This window comes from Cyprinodon variegatus, unplaced genomic scaffold (genome assembly GCF_000732505.1).
Source record: "Cyprinodon variegatus isolate N-32 unplaced genomic scaffold, C_variegatus-1.0 Scaffold258, whole genome shotgun sequence".
NCBI classification, from domain to species: domain Eukaryota; kingdom Metazoa; phylum Chordata; class Actinopteri; order Cyprinodontiformes; family Cyprinodontidae; genus Cyprinodon; species Cyprinodon variegatus.
Genome location: NW_015150711.1, coordinates 522339 through 540079, shown reverse-complemented (window position 1 = coordinate 540079; position 17741 = coordinate 522339). Strand labels below are relative to the sequence as shown.

Below are 17741 nucleotides of genomic sequence, written 5' to 3'. Positions count from 1 at the left end.
ATTCCATACATTGAGCAACTTTTTTTTAAATAAATATGAGAATTAATTTAGTCTCTATATTTGTAAAGCTTGCAGAAGCCTATCTCAAAGACCTGTATCTGTTTTGTGGGGAAAAGTGTTTCTGATATTCTGTTTTCAATTTGGAATTCAATAACGCATTTTGAAAGATATTAATCACCTTAATGAGTTATAAATATTCTGTTGGCTAATGCAGCATTAAAGGTATAGTGGAGGATTTTCTCAAATATTTTAAAAGACCTGCCCTCTCCACTAAAAAAAAATGCATATGCACCATACTGTACGTGCTCCTGAGAGGGAACGCCTAATAAACACCTGTGAGAGCATGCACGAACCCATTTCTCCTTGTGCACATTGTGTTTAAACGTTGCTGTTTGCATCGCTCATACAAATTTACTTACCGAAAGAAGATTTGCAATTTTTCCATTATAGGTTAGTAAAAATGGGGACGAGCAGGACGGCTTTACGTAAACATATCACCAGAATGATTGACAATTAGAAGGACCACTTATTTTGATGATCCACCCAGAAAAAGAACATCCTCCGCTATATCTTTAAGTTAAAAGCCTTCCGGTTTGAACAAAACAGTCCGCATAATCAAGATCAGCACACATCTTTAATGATAAACTTCCAGTTTGGAGCTGAATAGGTCTAATCAATGTCCATGATGGGCTGTAATATCCTGTCTCTCCTTCCGGTTCCCTACATCTCCATCAGCCCTGGCCCTCCCAGTGGTGATGTAATGTCATGAATATTGAAACAGGTTGGCTGGAGCTCGGGAGGCGCTCCAGTCAGCATCTCATCTTCCTCTTCATCGCCACCATCTTTCCAACATTCGATAAAGCAGCCGGAAAAGGTAAGAAATAAATCGCAGGGCAAATATTGTCTGAATTCAATTATCTTTTTTAAGCAAATCAAACTGTGGTGTTTTGTATGAATCAGTCAGCAGTAACCTGGATGAAGGACAAATTGACTTGTCCATATTGTCCTCAGGATCTGCTGTCAGGCCAGCAACGTGGCTGATTTACTGTTGCTTATCTTAGTTGCCTCAGTGTGGGAAAGAGTCGCGCTTTCGACCTGTTTAGTTTAATGCCGCTCAGGTGATCAGTTCTGATTCGTTTGCAGAAAAGCAATTTATGCTTTCAGCTTTTGCAGCTGCTTGAAACTAGATAAACAAAAACATTTTAATATTGAAGTAAACTAAAGAATATATATGCATATATGTTCAAAGTGATCTACTTGTGTTTATCTGATGCTCCATCCATTTGAGTCGGCTTACTGAGTCATCCGGCATGTAGGATGAGGCGAATAAATGATGGCTGACAGGAAACAGCTCTACTCTGGAGAGTTGTCCAGCTTTGCCGCTTTGTTTCTGTTGAATTAGATCAGTGGTCGCACATGTCAGAGAATTTGCAGCAGTTTAATTGGCTGTCTGCTGCCTCAGGTCAGTGACATTAAATCTCACTGGCCGCCCCCCTTATTGGGCGCATCTGACTCCAACGTCTAATTACCCGAGCTGCAGCTGATCCCACACAAAGGCTGTGATCAAACGGCTGACTGCATAATATTGGAAGTCACATTGAACCCCTGCTGGCAACTTTCCACCAACAAGAGCCCTACCTTGTTACCATCGATTGGCCGCGTGGTGTGCCATCTTTTTCTGTGTTGTAATACATTGTTTTTCACAGGTGAGACAAAGAAACTTGGAGAAACATGGTGGACCTGTAGAGCACAGATTCGCATTTAGTCTGTTATGGACACGGATGGAGGGGGGAGGATGTTCCTGAGAATGAACTGATTCTCTGACACCATGATGAACTCATCTTCTGCGGACAATAGCAGCCGGAAGCAGCCGAGATCTTCGTCTCCGGCCGCTGTCAAGGAAACTGGATCGAAAACTGCGCAGAAGGGCAGCAACTCAGCTAAGCCCATCACACCAAAGCAAGGAGCAGCAGGAGGAGGAGGAGGCAGAGGTAGCCGAGGTCATTCTCCGGTTTCCGGGAGGCAGGCCGGAGGCGCTCCTCCCAGCAGAGGCGCGGCTGCTGTCCAGCCTGCTGGTGCTGAAAGCCCGACGCTGAGCAGGCATCCTGCGGAGGACTCCCCCCGCCCTGCCGCTGAAGCCTCCTCACCCTCCAGAACCGATTCCAACCGCGTTGTCTCCGACCAGCCGTGCGCCTCCAAGTCCCCGAAATTGAGGAGCAAGAACCCAAAAGGGGGAGAGCCGGCTCCGGCTGCAGGTAGCAGCAAGAAAAGCTCCAAGAGCACGGTGGGATGCGGCCCCGGTTTCTGGAAGGAGGGCTGTTTGCAGTCTGAACTAATACAGTTTCACCTGAATAAAAGCTTAGGGAAGAAAGGAAGCAAGATGCAAGCGAAGTCATTGTCTCCGCCGGCTTCTGAGCCGGAGCTATCCCCGGAGCCCGACACACCACAGCCGGCTCCACAGCCCGATGAGAGAATGCAAGAAGAGATCGAGAGGCTGGAGGACGAAAACGAAGATCTAAAGGTAAATAAAGCTGAAAAACAACAACAGCACATGAACCTTGCACATATTAGAGCCTCATGCCACACCTGTTGTATTTGCAAGCTGCATGACCATCACCGCTATAGAGCTGCCAGGCCTTTCATTTTTTCTTTCTTTAAGATGTATTTTTTAATCAAGCACATGTATGTGTTTATTATTTATGGGTTTTAGAACGAAATTGAGGAGATGCGGGCAGAGATGGATGAGATGAGGGACACCTTCTATGAAGAGGACGCCTGTCAGCTGCAGGATATGCGCAGAGAGTTGGAGAGAGCCAACAAGAACTGCCGCATCCTCCAGTACCGACTGAAGAAGGCTGAGAGAAAGAGGCTGAGGTTTAATGAGAGCGGCCAAGTGGATGGGGAGCTCCTCAGAAGCCTGGAGCAGGACCTGAAGGTTGGTCTGATCTGCTTACTTCCTAAACCTTTTTTTTCTTATTTGTAATGTTGCAACCACGCATTTAAGTTTTATGTGACAGCAAACACAAAGTGGTGCATATAATTAAGTACCAGGGTAAATAAGAAATGTTTTTCTAAAATGTACGGTACTTTTACATCCCCTGAAAGTGTTACGTGTTGTTTTTTATGTAGTATTTTTATATGATCTCTTTTTGCATCATCACTAGTTTTGGAGGCTTTTCTCCAGCAGTATTTCACACCAGGAGAACTCAAACCTGCTGTTAGACACTTTCTGTAGTATTTTATGGGATTCTGAGGATAAAATGAAATCGTTTACATCAGATGTACTGTAGGAGAGACACATCTAAAACATAGATTGTACATAAAAATCATTGGGCTGTGTCTTTGGATTGTTGTCCTGCTGGAAGGTGAGCTTATGCCACAGTCTTGAGTCTTTTGCAGCCCTCTCAATAACCTGTATTCAGATCCACTCAAGACCCAGTCAGGTGTTCCGATCAGAGCAGGGACTGACAAATCCAGGATTCCAGGAATCCACAGAGCGTTCAGGCAGAATCAGAATTCCATGATTCCAGCAGTGAGCTCAGGCAGAAACGGTCGGATGCAGACAGGCAGGCTCAACAATTGAGAGGAAGCAACAAGACATGGTACCATGAGAACTGCAGAACTTTAAACTAGCTCGCTCCCGCCAAGCCAAAACTGGATAAGGGCTCACTCAACGCAGAACAGCCAGGAGACAATTAGGAAACACCAAGACAGGACAGAAACCCTCTCTAACATTGGCCTCAGAGAACAAGAATAAAAACCGTGGAATCAAAGTCAAATTAAAAAACATAAACTAAACTCAAACATATATAATGATCTGGCTGAAAGGAGCAGGTGGAAAAGATGAATAATATTTCAATGCAATTAGATCAGCTTCTAGGGCTGATCATGATATACAGTTTTTTTTTTAAAACAACTGTATGGCTGTTTAAAAAAAAAATCCCATTTTAAAATAGGCTTCCTGAGGACAAGTAACATAAACGTGTGATGTCATATCACCAAACATCACAAATTCATAGAAATTATACATTTTAAGAAAGAGATTGTGAGCAGATAAACTTAATATCTACTGTGTATTAATAGCTTTTTCTTAAACTCCTCCTCAGGTGGCTAAGGATGTGTCAGTGCGCCTGCACCATGAGCTTGAAAATGTCGAGGAGAAGAGGACCAAAACAGAGGAGGAGAACGAGAAGCTAAGGCAGCATCTGATAGAGGTGGAGGTCACTAAACAGGCCCTGCAAAATGAGCTGGAGAAAGCCAAAGAGGTGAGAAGTTGGAGGTGATGGGACTTAATATGTATCACACGTTAGTGTGGTGGCCAGTTATGTAGAGCAGTTTGGGCGCGATTAGAATCAGTCCAGAAAACATTGGAGTGTGAATAATGAGTTGGGATGACTGTAGCAGTGTGAACAGCAGAGAAAGGATGCAACAAAGGTGATTACAACTGTTTCGTAGTTATGTTTTTAGTTTTATATATATATATATATATAAAAATAAATAAATGAGATTTTATTTCAGTAAACTAGCTTAGACACATCGGGATTAAATTATCACTTTAAGAAAACAGTAGTATCAGAGTGTTAATTACCATTGCTTCTGTGCAGCTCTCTCTAAAAAGAAAAGGAGGTAAGGATGGACAGAGAGCTGATAAAAAGACGACACAGACGCCTGTTGAGGTAAGTCAATCTTTGCATCAGAAAACGAATGAGTCATAAGCTTTAACTGATATTGTATTTAGATTTCAAACAGTAAAAGAGTTGAACATTATTATGCAGAGAAAGAAAAAGGATGCCTGATTTTTTTTAACTCCAAACTACCGGTAGGTATGCATTTATAATTAGACCCCCTAAGTCACCTCTTTGTAGAAGCATATTTTATAGAATTTTTTAGTAGATTCCGTTTGTTTCGGCCTCAATTGGCCTTCATTGGAGAAGAATGCTCCTCCTGGAGCAAGCTCTTCAAGCTTATTAAAAACGTCCTGCACCTACTGCAGAAAAATAATTCTATACAGCCTATAGATTCTACAACTAACTTAATCTGAATTTTAGTTTGTGAGGTATTGCTCCAATATAATCTTCAAAGGCATAATTTAATACATTTACCTGAGATATAAATAAGCCACATGAGCCCAAAGTTAAAAAGCAAAACGTATGTATGTTTTTCACTTTGTTTTCTAAATCATGCATTTGACCAATTAGGACAGTTGAGCTATTGAAAAAAAGAACATCATTACCTATTTGCAGGAAGAAAATGAGGACCTGAAATGCCAGTTAGCCTTTGTAAAGGAGGAGGCTATTTTAATGAGAAAAAAGATGGCGAAGATTGACAAAGAGAAAGATCGTCTGGAGCAGGAGCTTCTGAAATACCGTTCCTTCTACGGAGACGTGGACAGCCCCCTGCCCAAAGGAGAGGCCGGAGGGCCTCCCACCACCCGAGAATCTGAGCTGAAGCTCCGTTTGCGCCTTGTGGAGGAGGAGGCAAACATCTTGGGAAGGAAGATTGTGGAGCTGGAGGTGGAAAACAGGGGACTGAAGGCTGAGTTGGAAGATATGAGGGAGGACAGGTACTCTCATTTCTATTAACACTACACCTGCTAAAATTTTGGGAAAATAACAAGTTAAAACTTCGTATTAACTTGTCGTAAAAAAACAACTTCTGTTTCCCTGCATTTTCTAGTCTGGCAGCAGCAGGAGGGGATGGCAGTGGTAGCGGGGGTCAGCAGAGCAGGGAGCAAGGAGAGGCTCTGTCTGAGCTGAGGCAGCAGCTTCAGCTGGTAGAGGATGAGGCTGAGCTCCTCCGTAGGAACTTAGCTGATGTAGAAGAAGAAAACAAAAAGGTTTGTATGGTTTTTAAAAAAAACAGGTTCTTTAGATTTCTGTTACTATTTTAGATGAGGAGAAATGGCATACAGATTCAAAAGCCTTTGCTACTTAAACAAACTGACTAAGCTTTGCATTTTCCTTTCCCTAGGTAACCAATGAGCTCAATAAGCTCAAATACAAAGCTGGGTCCCATGAGGCTGGATCAAGACATGGTGGAGGTTTGTTTTCATTTTTAAATTTTGAGTAATCTGTTGGATACCACAGAAAGACTTCACTGCAGTCTAGTTTGTAACCTATTGGACAGAAAGTCTATGTCCTGCAACAGCATAATTCAGTTCAGTTTATTTATATGGCGCCAATTCACAACACATGTCATCTCAAGGCACTTTACTATTCAACCAGATAATACAGTCATTTTGATTCAAAGTTTTCTATCTAAGGAAAACCAGTTGATAGCCAGCTCCCATGTCGGAGGATGAAGCGAGCACATTCAGCCAGTCTCTGTCAAAGAAACAGGACTACATTGGGAAACAAGCTGATCTCAAACATCTACAAAGAAAGGTGTTGATGGCAACAGCACAGCTGATATTTCTCTCCAGGATGGGGTCACAGCCAAACAGGAACAGACCAGATGAAGCTACTATGAGAAAAAGCAGAGGGAGCAAATCATTAGAGATTTAAGTAATAGATTCTGCAGGATTTTAAATTCTAGTCTGGATATAACAGGAAGCAAATGAAGAGAAGCTAAGATAGGAGAGATGTGATCTCTCCTTTTAATTTTCATCAGCACTCTGGCTGCAGCATTTTGGATCAGCTGAAAGCTTTTAACTACAGTTTGTGGACTTCCTGATAGTAAAGAATTACAATAGTCCAGCCTTGAAGTAACAAATGCAGGGACTATTTTCTTAGCCTGGACATGATGTTTCTGATTCTTGCAATATTCCACAGATGAATGAATAACTGAGTTAGGCTGATGATGTTGTAAGTTCATTCTCACATTATCTCCCCTTCAGGTGGAGCTGGACAGAACCTATATGTCCTGCAACAGCATAACTGAGTTAGGCTGATGCTGAAAGTTCATTCTCACCTTACCTCCCCTTCAGGTGGAGCTGATGCGGCTAAAGTGGAAGCTCTCCAGGAGGAGCTGAAAGCCGCACGCCAGCAGATCAATGAGCTGAGTGGCAAAGTCATGCAGCTCCAGTATGAAAACCGCGTGCTGCTCTCCAACATGCAGCGCTATGACCTGGCCTCCCACCTGGGAATCCGCGGCAGTCCAAGGGACAGTGACGCCGAGAGCGATGGGGGACGGGACGACGACACCCCTTCAACCTCCGCCGCTTCCCCTCGCCTCCTCCCACCTCACCGCAAACGAGAGGGCCCCATCGGAGGGGAGAGCGACTCCGATGAGGTGAGGAACATCCGCTGCCTCACCCCGACGCGCCCCCTTTACTCGCCAGTAGATAGCCGTTTTTTATCCAGAAGCCTGCGGGACCGGCAGCAGATGATAGACATCCGCATTGAGGCCGAAAGGCTTGGCCGGACCATCGACAGGCTCATCGCTGACACAAGTACTATCATCGCCGACGCCAGAGTATATGTCACCAACGGGGAGCTGTTTGCCAGGCTGGATGAGGATGAAGAAGGTGGCAGGTGATGAATTGAAAATAAAAACTCACTACAGCATGTTGTGAAAACATGGATTCATTTTTTCTGTGCTTGCACTATAGGATTAGAGAGCATGAGCTGCTGTATCGGATCAATGCTCAGATGAAAGCCTTCAGGAAAGAGCTGCAGAGCTTTATAGACCGACTGGACGTCCCCAAGCAGGATGACAAACAGCCAGAGGAACCCCTGTCTGTACGTTACTGCAAACAAATTCTCTTCTTTCATTTTTTTTTCTGGTATCGTTTTTTTTAATTCAGACTAACTGAAATTCTGCTCTCTATTCCTTCACATCCACCCAGATGTTTCAACCCATTATTTTGCTTATCCTCATCCTCGTTCTGTTCTCCTCCCTCTCTTACGCCACCATTTTTAAATTGGTGTTTCTTTTTACCCTGTTCTTCGTTCTGTAAAGCACGACCAGGATCACACGGTGCACATTCTTTTATATTGTTTGCCGCCTTCTTCATTCATTTCCGTTCTGTTTCGTTCCGTTGAACTCATTACATAAGGTCACTCAAGGTACAGGACGGCTCTGCTTTCCAAGCACAACTAGAATCATTCGTTCACTGCCAGGCTTGCAGCAGGCTGGATACGGCATAAGCTGGGAGAACTGGAGTGTCAGGTGAGTAATGTTACACGGATGTTCACTTTCAAACTTGCACTGAAAAGCTTGAGTCTAACATGTTTAATAAAACTCAGACTGTTCCCATAACAGGAAACAAAAAAAAGAAATCAGTTTACCAAACTGTGAACAGCTTGAAGCCGCAGTGTGTAGACTGTATTCAGTTTGTTTTAGTAGTTCATCCTCTAGAGGTTTGAATGGGTCCATGAAAAAATGCTTCCAATGATTTTCCAAACCCATCCGACATTCACTGTACATCTGTGGACAGTCAGCACTGTCAGGGGGAGGTTTATGCAGAGAAAACGCAAACAGTAACTGAAGGCCATGCCCACAATAACAGTAACAGCTGTCGTAGGTGTCTGCATGTATGAGGCCTGTATTTCCTGAAAGTCTGAGTCACTGAGCTGGTCACATAATGTGTAAGTCATCGTCTTTCAGCTCTTTAAACACAGTAGGTTTAAAACACAAACACACAGACAGACCACACAATTTGTCGGCCCGGTGTTTATATTTTATTTTTGCAAAGTTTGGACACTTTTTTCCCCCTTTTCAGTTTCTGCTAATCAATTTATTGCTATCATATGTAACTTTGGAGTTCGTAAACGTAACTTAGTTAACTTTTTTCAGTAGTTTTACGCCCTGATATGATTACCCTAAATGCAATGCCTTGAGAAGGAAGTTATCACACTCTTGGAACTTGTCAACCTCTGCAATGGTACAACCACAAGGTCTGAAGTACCGTGTTGGGATTATGAGAAACAAAGTTTTAAATTTCCTTTTCACATACATTGTACAAGTGTGGCAAACCTTTGCATGTCTGACAAAAATCTTGTTTTTTTTAACGTATAGAGAAAGATCTTATATTTCCAGGTGGATCGTCAAAATAAGTGATCCTTCTAATTGTCAATAATTCTGGTGATATGTTTATGTAAGGCCGTCCTATGTGCTCTTTCAGTTAGCTATCTTTTTCTGTGGATGCGCTTTTTCTGGCGTATATGTGTGGTGAGCTATGGTTTCAGACAGTCATTGAAGCTCACCTATCTCACTTTCTTTGAAAATGGCCGAGGTTTGTAAGAGAAAAAGTGTCTACAAAGTGTATGAGAAGAAAAGAAAGGCCTCAGAAGAAGCAGATATATCCCAGAATGCTTTGTGTGGAGAGCTCTCCTTGCAAAGCATCATCATGCTGTCACAGCGGCCCGCCGTTGCCATAGGCTGTTGCTACCTGACAGTGGCGACTGATAACAAAGATGTTACGTGACTAACGGGGAGTAAAAAGCAGTAATCATCTGTCCGAATGGTCAGTTAAGTTCTATAAAGTCCACTATACAGTATAGTCCCTACTCTATATAATGATTGAGGGATTTAGGGGTTAGGGTGGATGTTCAGGGACAGTAAGCTTGTATGAGCCGTGAGAACAGCAACTTTTGAACAGAGCGTGCACAAGGAGAAATGGGCTTGTGCACGCTCTTGCACACGTTTAATAGGTGTTTCCTCTCGGGAGCGGGTACAGCTTTGTGTATGTGCATTTTTTTTTAAAGTGGAGAGGTTGGGTCTTTTAAAAAATTCACGAAAATCCTCCACTATACTTTTCAATAGTCATTTTCTTCCATAACTGCTCAGTTTTTAGCTTTATCTTCTGTGACTGTGTTCTCTATCCTTACCTCGAAAAAAGTTTCCCCACAGCATGACACTGCCACCCCACAAGTTCATGAAGGTGAGCAGCATTTATTTAATTTAAGTATAATCTATTAGACACACTGTTCCATATGTTTGCTGTGTACAAGCATATTTTGTACACATCTTGTGATGATGATTAAACGATGTCATTTGGCTGTCTTGGAAAAGAAATTACTTTCTTCTTGCTTGCTACGCTGCAGATGTCTTCATAAAACAGCTTTATTCACACAGATGGACCTAAATATGCTTTCAGTTTTAAGAAAACCAGAATACAGAAGGCTGAATATAAATGCAAGTCACACTTACATATAAAAACATTTTTTAAATCTCTTTAGAATTCCTATTTACGTATATGCAACTTTATATCGTTTTATCATATAAAATACAAACAAAATACATTAAAATACATGGTAGTAATATATTAAAATGTGAAAATGGTTCAGACCATCTACAGAGTTTAGCAAGTCACAGTGTGTTTCCTGAAAATATCTCTGTGCTGAGTCACTGAGCCGGTGACATAATACAAGGAATCATGTGGCCACTTAAATAAAACAAAGACCATGTGATTTAATGGCCTTTTGTTCAGGATTCATGTTCTTCCTTAATTCTATTCTATTATGCTCCATTTTATTAAAGTTTTCTTCTATGTATTATATCTTCAGGATGTTCATATTACTTTAATATTCTCTTTTTTATTGCTATCAATGCTATTATTGCTATATGCATTTTTAATAATATAATTTTTTTACTCAACATTACTGTATATGTCTTGATATCAATTGTGATACATCTTTTATATGCCTGAAGTGTGCTCCTCCTTTCTCTTTATCTAGTTTGTGAAGTTGGGATTTGATAAACTGCCCTTGTTGCATGTTTCCTAGTTACAGAAAACGGAGAAGTCGGTAATATTCATCATAAGTTCAGATCAGATAGGTCAGATAGACTGTAAAAAAAAAAAAAACAGAAGTCCAAAAAAAAATCACATCATGCAAATATAATTTTCATCTTATTTTATGAATTAAGTACTTGAGACAAAAACCAACAGAACTTAATAGTTGGTAGGGAATGGGTTGTTTACAGTTTCAGAGGTCAAATTGATGCATAGCAAATGAAGAGATGAAGAGACGTTTCCTGTAGGTCTTGAAGAGGTTATCAAATACTGCTGTTGGGCTTTAGGCCAAGTCTGATCTTGTCCAGATGTTTCAGATTTTGAGCTGTCATTTGGAAATACAATTTTCAGATTTTCTAGTGGGTTTTGTTATGGAGACGGGATAGGCCACTCCAAGACCTTGAAATACTTCTTACGGAGCTGCCTCCTTAATTTCCCTGACCGTGTTTTGGATCTATTTTGATGGAAGACTGAGCCATGGCCCATCTTCAATAATCCCATTTCAGGGAAGGAGGGTTAACCCTTTATAGAGCATTCAGTGAAATATGTTGAAAATCCAAATTTCAAACCAATAGTATTATTGGAATCCAGGACAATACCTTATTACCTTTGTAACGTTCAATAAATATGGATATTTTGATGGCAAAAATTAATGTCAATGTAATAACAAGAAACACTAACTTGCCTGAATATATTAAGAAAAATAACAAAAGTGCTTCTATAAGAAATTTATGAAAAACACTCTGAGAGTGAAAGAAACACATTTTTTTGGTCCAAAATAACCTTAGAGGCATTAATGCTGACACTGGCACTTACATTTTTTAGTTTATAAACCTAAATATAATTGTTAACTAGGCTTATTAATTTTTTTAACTTTACTTTTTAATGTTTCAATTAGCTTTTTACCTTTTTTCCTTGACTTGTTGACTTTTTTTTTCAACTTAATTTACAGTAGGTAATATATCATTCAAGGGCTCATCTAATTGGTCAAATGCCAAAATAAGATGTGCAGCCATGTAGCAGTATCTTTGCTGAATGGCTGGATATAGATCTAGTGCTTTTAGACCTCACTGAGGGACGGAGGAGACTCCATTGTAAGGGGTATGCAACTGATCCAAAAAGGTAACTTGCCTGTTAAAGCATTAAATCTTGTTAAACATGGTTTCATCTATCCTCTGTTTAATACAGTGCAGTCATCTGGTACCCTTTAAAAAAAAACACCTTCACAGTTAGCTTGTGTTCTTGCGTTTTCTTCTTCTTCCAGAAACCTGTGAGTGAAGTTCATAACAACTAAATATAATTAAATCTCTCTATTGATCCTAAAGGTAAATATAATTCGTAAAAAGTTCAATGCTGATCTCATTTAACCGCATGACCTGTGCCTTCTCTAGGTCTGTACCGACTTGAGCAGAGAGATTTTAATCCATGATGCTGTAGTGAATAACCATTGGTAACCTCTGAGACTGTGGTCTGAAATCTCCTGTGGGTTAACCCTTGTAGTTCTGGGCTGATCCCTCACCATTACCATGATGATTTATACTCGAAGAGGGGACATCCTGCATGGAGTTTCTTCCTTTTTCTAATAATCATGCCTGCAGTTATACCTGCTATTCTTAAACACTGCTTTGCTCATGGAGTCTGATTGACTAAGGGTGTGGACGGGTGTCTTTTTTACAAGTTCAAACATGTAAATCTAATGAGAGATTGCATTTGAGTTAATGAGTTGATGCCATCAACTGGTTTTCCTTTAATAGAAAACTTTGAATCAATTGGACTGTATGAACTGGTGAACTGTAAAGTACCTAGAGATGACATGTGTTGTGAATTGGTGCTATAGAAATAAACTGAATTTAAATGAATACTGGTATGAGTGGAGGATAGGGAATCTTGCTGATATAAAATACTTATTTAATGCAATAAAAAGCTGATTAATTGTGAAATCATCATATGATGTGATTTTCCGGATTGTTTGGGGGGGGATAGAGTGTACCTACAATAATTATTACAGACCTTTCAATTCTTTTTGAGTGCAAAAAACCTTTTCCCCCACCCTTTATAAGAGTTAAAGTGAAGTGCAGACCTTTTCAGTGCTTTGTGCTTAGTCAGAGGAGCTGGCATTTTACCTATTTGGATTGGGGCTTCTTTTTTTTTTTATTTTTTTTTTTTTGCTTCGATGTAGATTCTTTAAAAATAGCCAGGGGTGGGGTCTGCACAAACCAGCAGAAAAATGTGCAGATGTGTGGACTAGTGAGGCCACCAGGATGGGAGGTGGACTCGGACCGCTTCTTTTATCCCACCGGTGGGATGTTTCACGTCACACGTTGTCTTCAGGCCAGCTGTGGGAGGAAGAGGAGGAGAGACAGGAGTAGGAGGGGAGGAAGGGGAATTTTATCCCAGTTAATGAAAGCATCATTTCTTTTTTTTTTTTTTAAACTGAAGGCTGGTTTTCTGCAGTTGTTCTAAACGGTGCAGTCCGAACCACGTCTAATGGTCTCTGCTATCGGACTTATTTTTATTTTTTCCTAAAGGAGAACCATTTCTACATCCTAGAACCTTTAACCGACACGGTAAGGCTGCTCAGCACGCGCCTGGGACAAGTGAAGTCTGCAAACCGCTAACTTTAAAGGCAGCTAGCTGATACATATTACCTACTAGTTTACGACTAGCTTATAGTGAGGGTTATAAACAAAAGAATGGGTGGTTTTCACGCTCAGATGTGTGATATAATGCTATCTGCTGTGTAGATTAATAAGCGCCCAGCCCTCGCTGCTCTCCTCGTGATAGTCAGCCTCCTCTCATACTTCAGCTAACAGGACAAACTTTGTTTACAGCCAAGCAGAGACAAGCAGCTGTGCAAAAGTTAGCTGTCATTTCCCCCCCTCTTTGGCGCTTAAGATGAGTAGTTTCTCATATTTAAAGAGTACTGGTGGCGCACGGTGCCCAAATTGAGTCGTTGCTATGGCTACAGCGCAAGGTGGCGACGTAATTAAAAGACTCGGAGGTTGATTAACGGCTCTTCTTCTTCTTCTGTCGCCTCTAGGCGTCGTTCAGCTTCAGGCAGAGGAGGAAAAAAACTCCTGGTTACAGAGGGGTAAAAATACTCTTCACTGCTCTTACATCAGAAGCAGTCTGGAGTATTTTTGGGAGCTTCTGCCTCGCAGTGTCTCTTCAAGCGGACGGTTCGTTGCGGGAGTTTCTTTGGACACAGAGAGGACAGAAAAAACAGCGCAGGTGGAAAAGTTGATGGGTCTGAAGCGGGGGAATCTGGAGCCAGAATGAAACCTTGAGCTGATCTTTAGAGATATGGAGCAGGCTGAAGCATCCAGTGCAGCGGTGGCTGCTGCTCCCAGGGGGGAAGCACTGTGCCCGAGGCGAGATTTGGCTGGGTTCGGATAACAACTGCTGAACTTTTTTTTGGCTCCTTCCAACATCGTTTGATGACTTTCTATTAAGTTTTTGGTCGGTTTATGTGCATGCATTTAGGAGATGTGGAGCGCCTTTATGAACGGCGCCGGGCTGCAGAGCGGGGGATGTGTTCAATCCCAGGGATGGGAGTTTGTTCCTCGCTCCAGGATTGAGAGAACTGACAGAGGCAGGGGCAAAAACCGCAGCCCGCTGAGGAGGATCTCTTCTCCGCCCACCGTCTTCAGCCAGGCCCTGGAGCCCCCGATCGGAGCTTCACAGGCCGGGGGAGAGGGAGGGGCAGGGGCCCAGCAGCTTGAGGTCCTCAGGGGACAAATGTGGCCGGGGTCCGAACCCCAGCAGCAGCAGCAAATACAGAACACACGGCTAAAAAAGAAACTAGAGGATCTGAAGAAAAGACACGTTCAGGACAAAGAAGATTGGATGCGTGAGAAGGAGTTGTTATTGAGACAAGTGGCTGACATCCAAGTAATTTATCAGATATCTGTCTTTACCTTTTAGTTTTTATATTAACCATTTTTGACTATTTTAAAGTATATTTTAATATTATTATCAACTTTTTATTTATCATTGACTGAAATCATGTATGGTATGGCTCTACACCCAGAGCACCTTTCTATTGGGGGCGTCATAGAAAAGAAAACATTAATGGTGTGTGCTGCACAGTTGTAACCTGGACACTATAGGGCTGGTTATACTCCCCACAGCAGTGTGTCACAGTGAGCTTGACGCAGGCATTTTTGATTTATGCTCAATTCGCTGTGGGTCTAGATACGGCTGAGGTGGAGAGGAAGTGGGGGCGAGTTTGTGCGACAACGGAGAGACATGAGGGCGAAAAAGAGCGGGTATCCAGGTGGAAAAAGGGTCCCAGCGTTCTCGTACACCTTGCTCTTCTAGCTTGTAAAACTTCAAGAGTCGTTTTCCGCAATTGCGGTCATAAAAAAAAACAAACAAGCCGACCTCCTGTCTGTGGCACTGTCTGCGGTCAGCTACAATTTGGGAGAGGTACAGCAGAGTGTCTGCGGAGGGGGTGGGGACTTCTTTTCGTTCACTGCGACACCTATGCAGAGTTTCGAAGTATAAATCAGCCTTATGTCACTGTTTGCTGTTTGGGTAATGATGTTTCTGTTTCTGGCCTTGCTGCAGAAACTGCTCCAGCAGGGTCATATTGGTTATAGACATTCATGCACATCCCCAGTTTTGTAAATGTTCACATGCAGTATCAGTCAACAAACCACAAAGAGCAGCAGAGTCAGAAAGCAATTTATTATGTACAAAATGTAAAAGCTATTTCATGGTTTTTATCTTAAATCATGTATTATGTGTAGTTAAAAAACTGACGTGCTAAGGCAGACCAAACCAGAACTTGATCATTTATTGAATGAATTAAAAATATGTCTATGTATTGTTGCAAAAACCTTTATTCTAATTGTGAAGTCTCCAAAGTACACACTTTTAATACTGTTTTAGTGTTGGGTTCACCTTAGCTGGAGAATATGAAGCATAAGAAACTTCTAACCTGGAGTAGGTTGAGACTGTTTGATTCTATAAAACCTTTAAATGTTACATAGGTTGCTGCTATAACCTATAAATAGATTACATGAATGTTAGGGTTTACTCATGGCTCTAATTATGCAAGCAGCATTACTTTCTGTAATGACTTCCATGTTCTATAGAGCTGTAAATTCAGAACTTTGAAAAAGAATGTGTTTCAATCAATGCATTTCTTAAGCAAACTGCTTGCTTGGTATATTTAACTAAATGGGCCACCGTCTGTGAATGCAGGGTGGGGAGAACAGGAGGATTCTGCTGGACCTAAAGACGGTTTTGGAGGAGGTGCAGGCCGAGGTGAAGAAAGAGGAGGAGAAGAGGAGTGAGCTCCAGCTGCAGTACACTAGAGACCGATGTGCCTGGGAGCTTGAGAAAGCTGAGCTCAAATGCAGGATTGCACAGGTGAGACCTGAACGAAAATTAAAAGCAGACTCTGATTGTGTTTTTTTTTTTTTTTTTTACTGCTATTCAGTTTCTGTACGACTGTTTTTGCACAGCAATAGTTCATGTGTAGAATTTCTGCTTAGCATGTGGCAGGCTGGTAATTCTCTAGGCCTCACCACCCATGGGTCAGTATATTAAATCACCATGGCATCTGTCTAACTCTGGCCTTAGACAAAAGATTTGCACAGAAGGGACATACTTTGTAAAACCCTGCTTAAACAGACATTGATACCTTTACCAGCTAGCTAAATATCATGCTTCTGAGGGTTAAAGTGTTTACATATAAAAGCTCAAAACTCCCCTCTTAAAACATGCATTGCTGTTATTTAAATTCACTTTAGTATTTATCTTCTTCCAGACGAGGTAAGAAAATGAATCTTTTTGGCTGCAGCAAGTCAGAACCTGATTATACTATTTTCTGCCTTTGTACACAAAAAGAATGAAGCTTTATTTGACCAAATGAACGTTTATATTTGCGAATTTAGTCTGCATTTCTGTATTTTTTCTACACTTTTTTTTTACATTTAAACAACAAGGCATCTATATGTCATTTAACCCTCCCCTTTGGCTTATATCAGAGGCTTAAAACTGATTTATCCTCACACAGACCCCTCCCTTGAATCTAGAAACAGAAATTCCAGAACACAAAGCTGGAAATAACACAGTGGTTTAACAATATTGTAGGCTTGTCATGTGAAACCATTGCACTGGCACAAAACACCCCAGATACAAACTCCTAGTCCTCATCTTAGTTTGTTTACCCTTTAGAGTTAAAACCTGCTTACTTCTAGTTCTCATTCTATAGGCTTTGCATCGAGATCAGGGAAATGTAATTTAAATGGAAGTCAAGCCTAGCAGTATTACCTCCATTCTAAAACATTGTAAACACGAAGGCTAAGCATTTTCTGTGGTAGGATGTGGTATAGACAAAGTGATAATCTGAGACTTCTAAAGGTCTAAAACAATAAGAAACAAGGACATAAATAAAAAATGATGCCTAAGGTGAAAGATGCATGATATGATCACCATATTATTGATATCTGGCAGTAATAGTTAAATCACTGCTATAACAGGCACGTTTTTTCTGATAAACAAATGATTATTATGACTGCAGTGCTAGCGGACAATGTGCACCAAGCAAAACTATGTATTAACACATGCAGACTTCAGGGACTTGAAGTCAGCTAGATTGTGTAGATATGCAGAATGAACTGGAACAATTTTTACTCTATTACTCCTAATTCCAATTTCTAATCTGTTTTCATTCTATCCCCCCTACTAACACAAATGCATGATTCTCTTAATATTAGGCTTGTCCCGATCCGATACGTGGATCGGATCGGGACGCCGATATTGGCAAAAAAATGCGTATCGGCAAAGCATGTAAAATGCCGATCCAGACTGCCGATCCAGTTTTTTTTTTAAAATTCCGGTCCGTATTTTCCAGTTTCGCCGATTGAAACGATCCATTCCACTATTTTGCGCCAGTGTTTCCCTGTTTTGCATTTTTATTAAAACTTACAGTAATACTTGCACCTTTAACTGTTTACGGTTTTAATGTTCACTGTGCAATTTCAGATTGCTATTCATAATTTTGTCCAGTTTGTGTTTATCTCTTAATAAACAGGAAAGTTTGTTGTTACCAATC

At 41.3% G+C, this 17741-nt stretch overlaps 1 protein-coding gene across 5 annotated transcripts in view; it reads left to right on the top strand.

The window, feature by feature from the left end:
- Window positions 1-746: 746 nt before the first annotated feature.
- The window catches only part of LOC107089627 (protein SOGA3-like), a 28407-nt gene continuing 11412 nt past the window's right edge, over window positions 747-17741 (top strand). Inside the window, exons 1-13 of one of the 5 annotated variants that reach the window (XM_015382523.1) lie at window positions 747-874; window positions 1707-2521; window positions 2711-2935; window positions 4107-4265; window positions 4605-4676; window positions 5244-5563; window positions 5677-5836; window positions 5971-6040; window positions 6926-7230; window positions 7302-7472; window positions 7550-7679; window positions 7787-8109; window positions 15884-15919. In XM_015382523.1, the coding sequence (XP_015238009.1) occupies window positions 1829-2521; window positions 2711-2935; window positions 4107-4265; window positions 4605-4676; window positions 5244-5563; window positions 5677-5836; window positions 5971-6040; window positions 6926-7230; window positions 7302-7343 (2046 nt within the window). In that variant the 5' untranslated portion in view covers window positions 747-874; window positions 1707-1828 and the 3' untranslated portion in view covers window positions 7344-7472; window positions 7550-7679; window positions 7787-8109; window positions 15884-15919. Of the gene's footprint in view, window positions 875-1706; window positions 2522-2710; window positions 2936-4106; window positions 4266-4604; window positions 4677-5243; window positions 5564-5676; window positions 5837-5970; window positions 6041-6925; window positions 7473-7549; window positions 7680-7786; window positions 8110-13111; window positions 13243-13392; window positions 14567-15883; window positions 16052-17741 lie in introns of those variants that run through there. The other 4 variants (XM_015382522.1, XM_015382521.1, XM_015382520.1 and 1 more) reach the window with 4 other exon arrangements.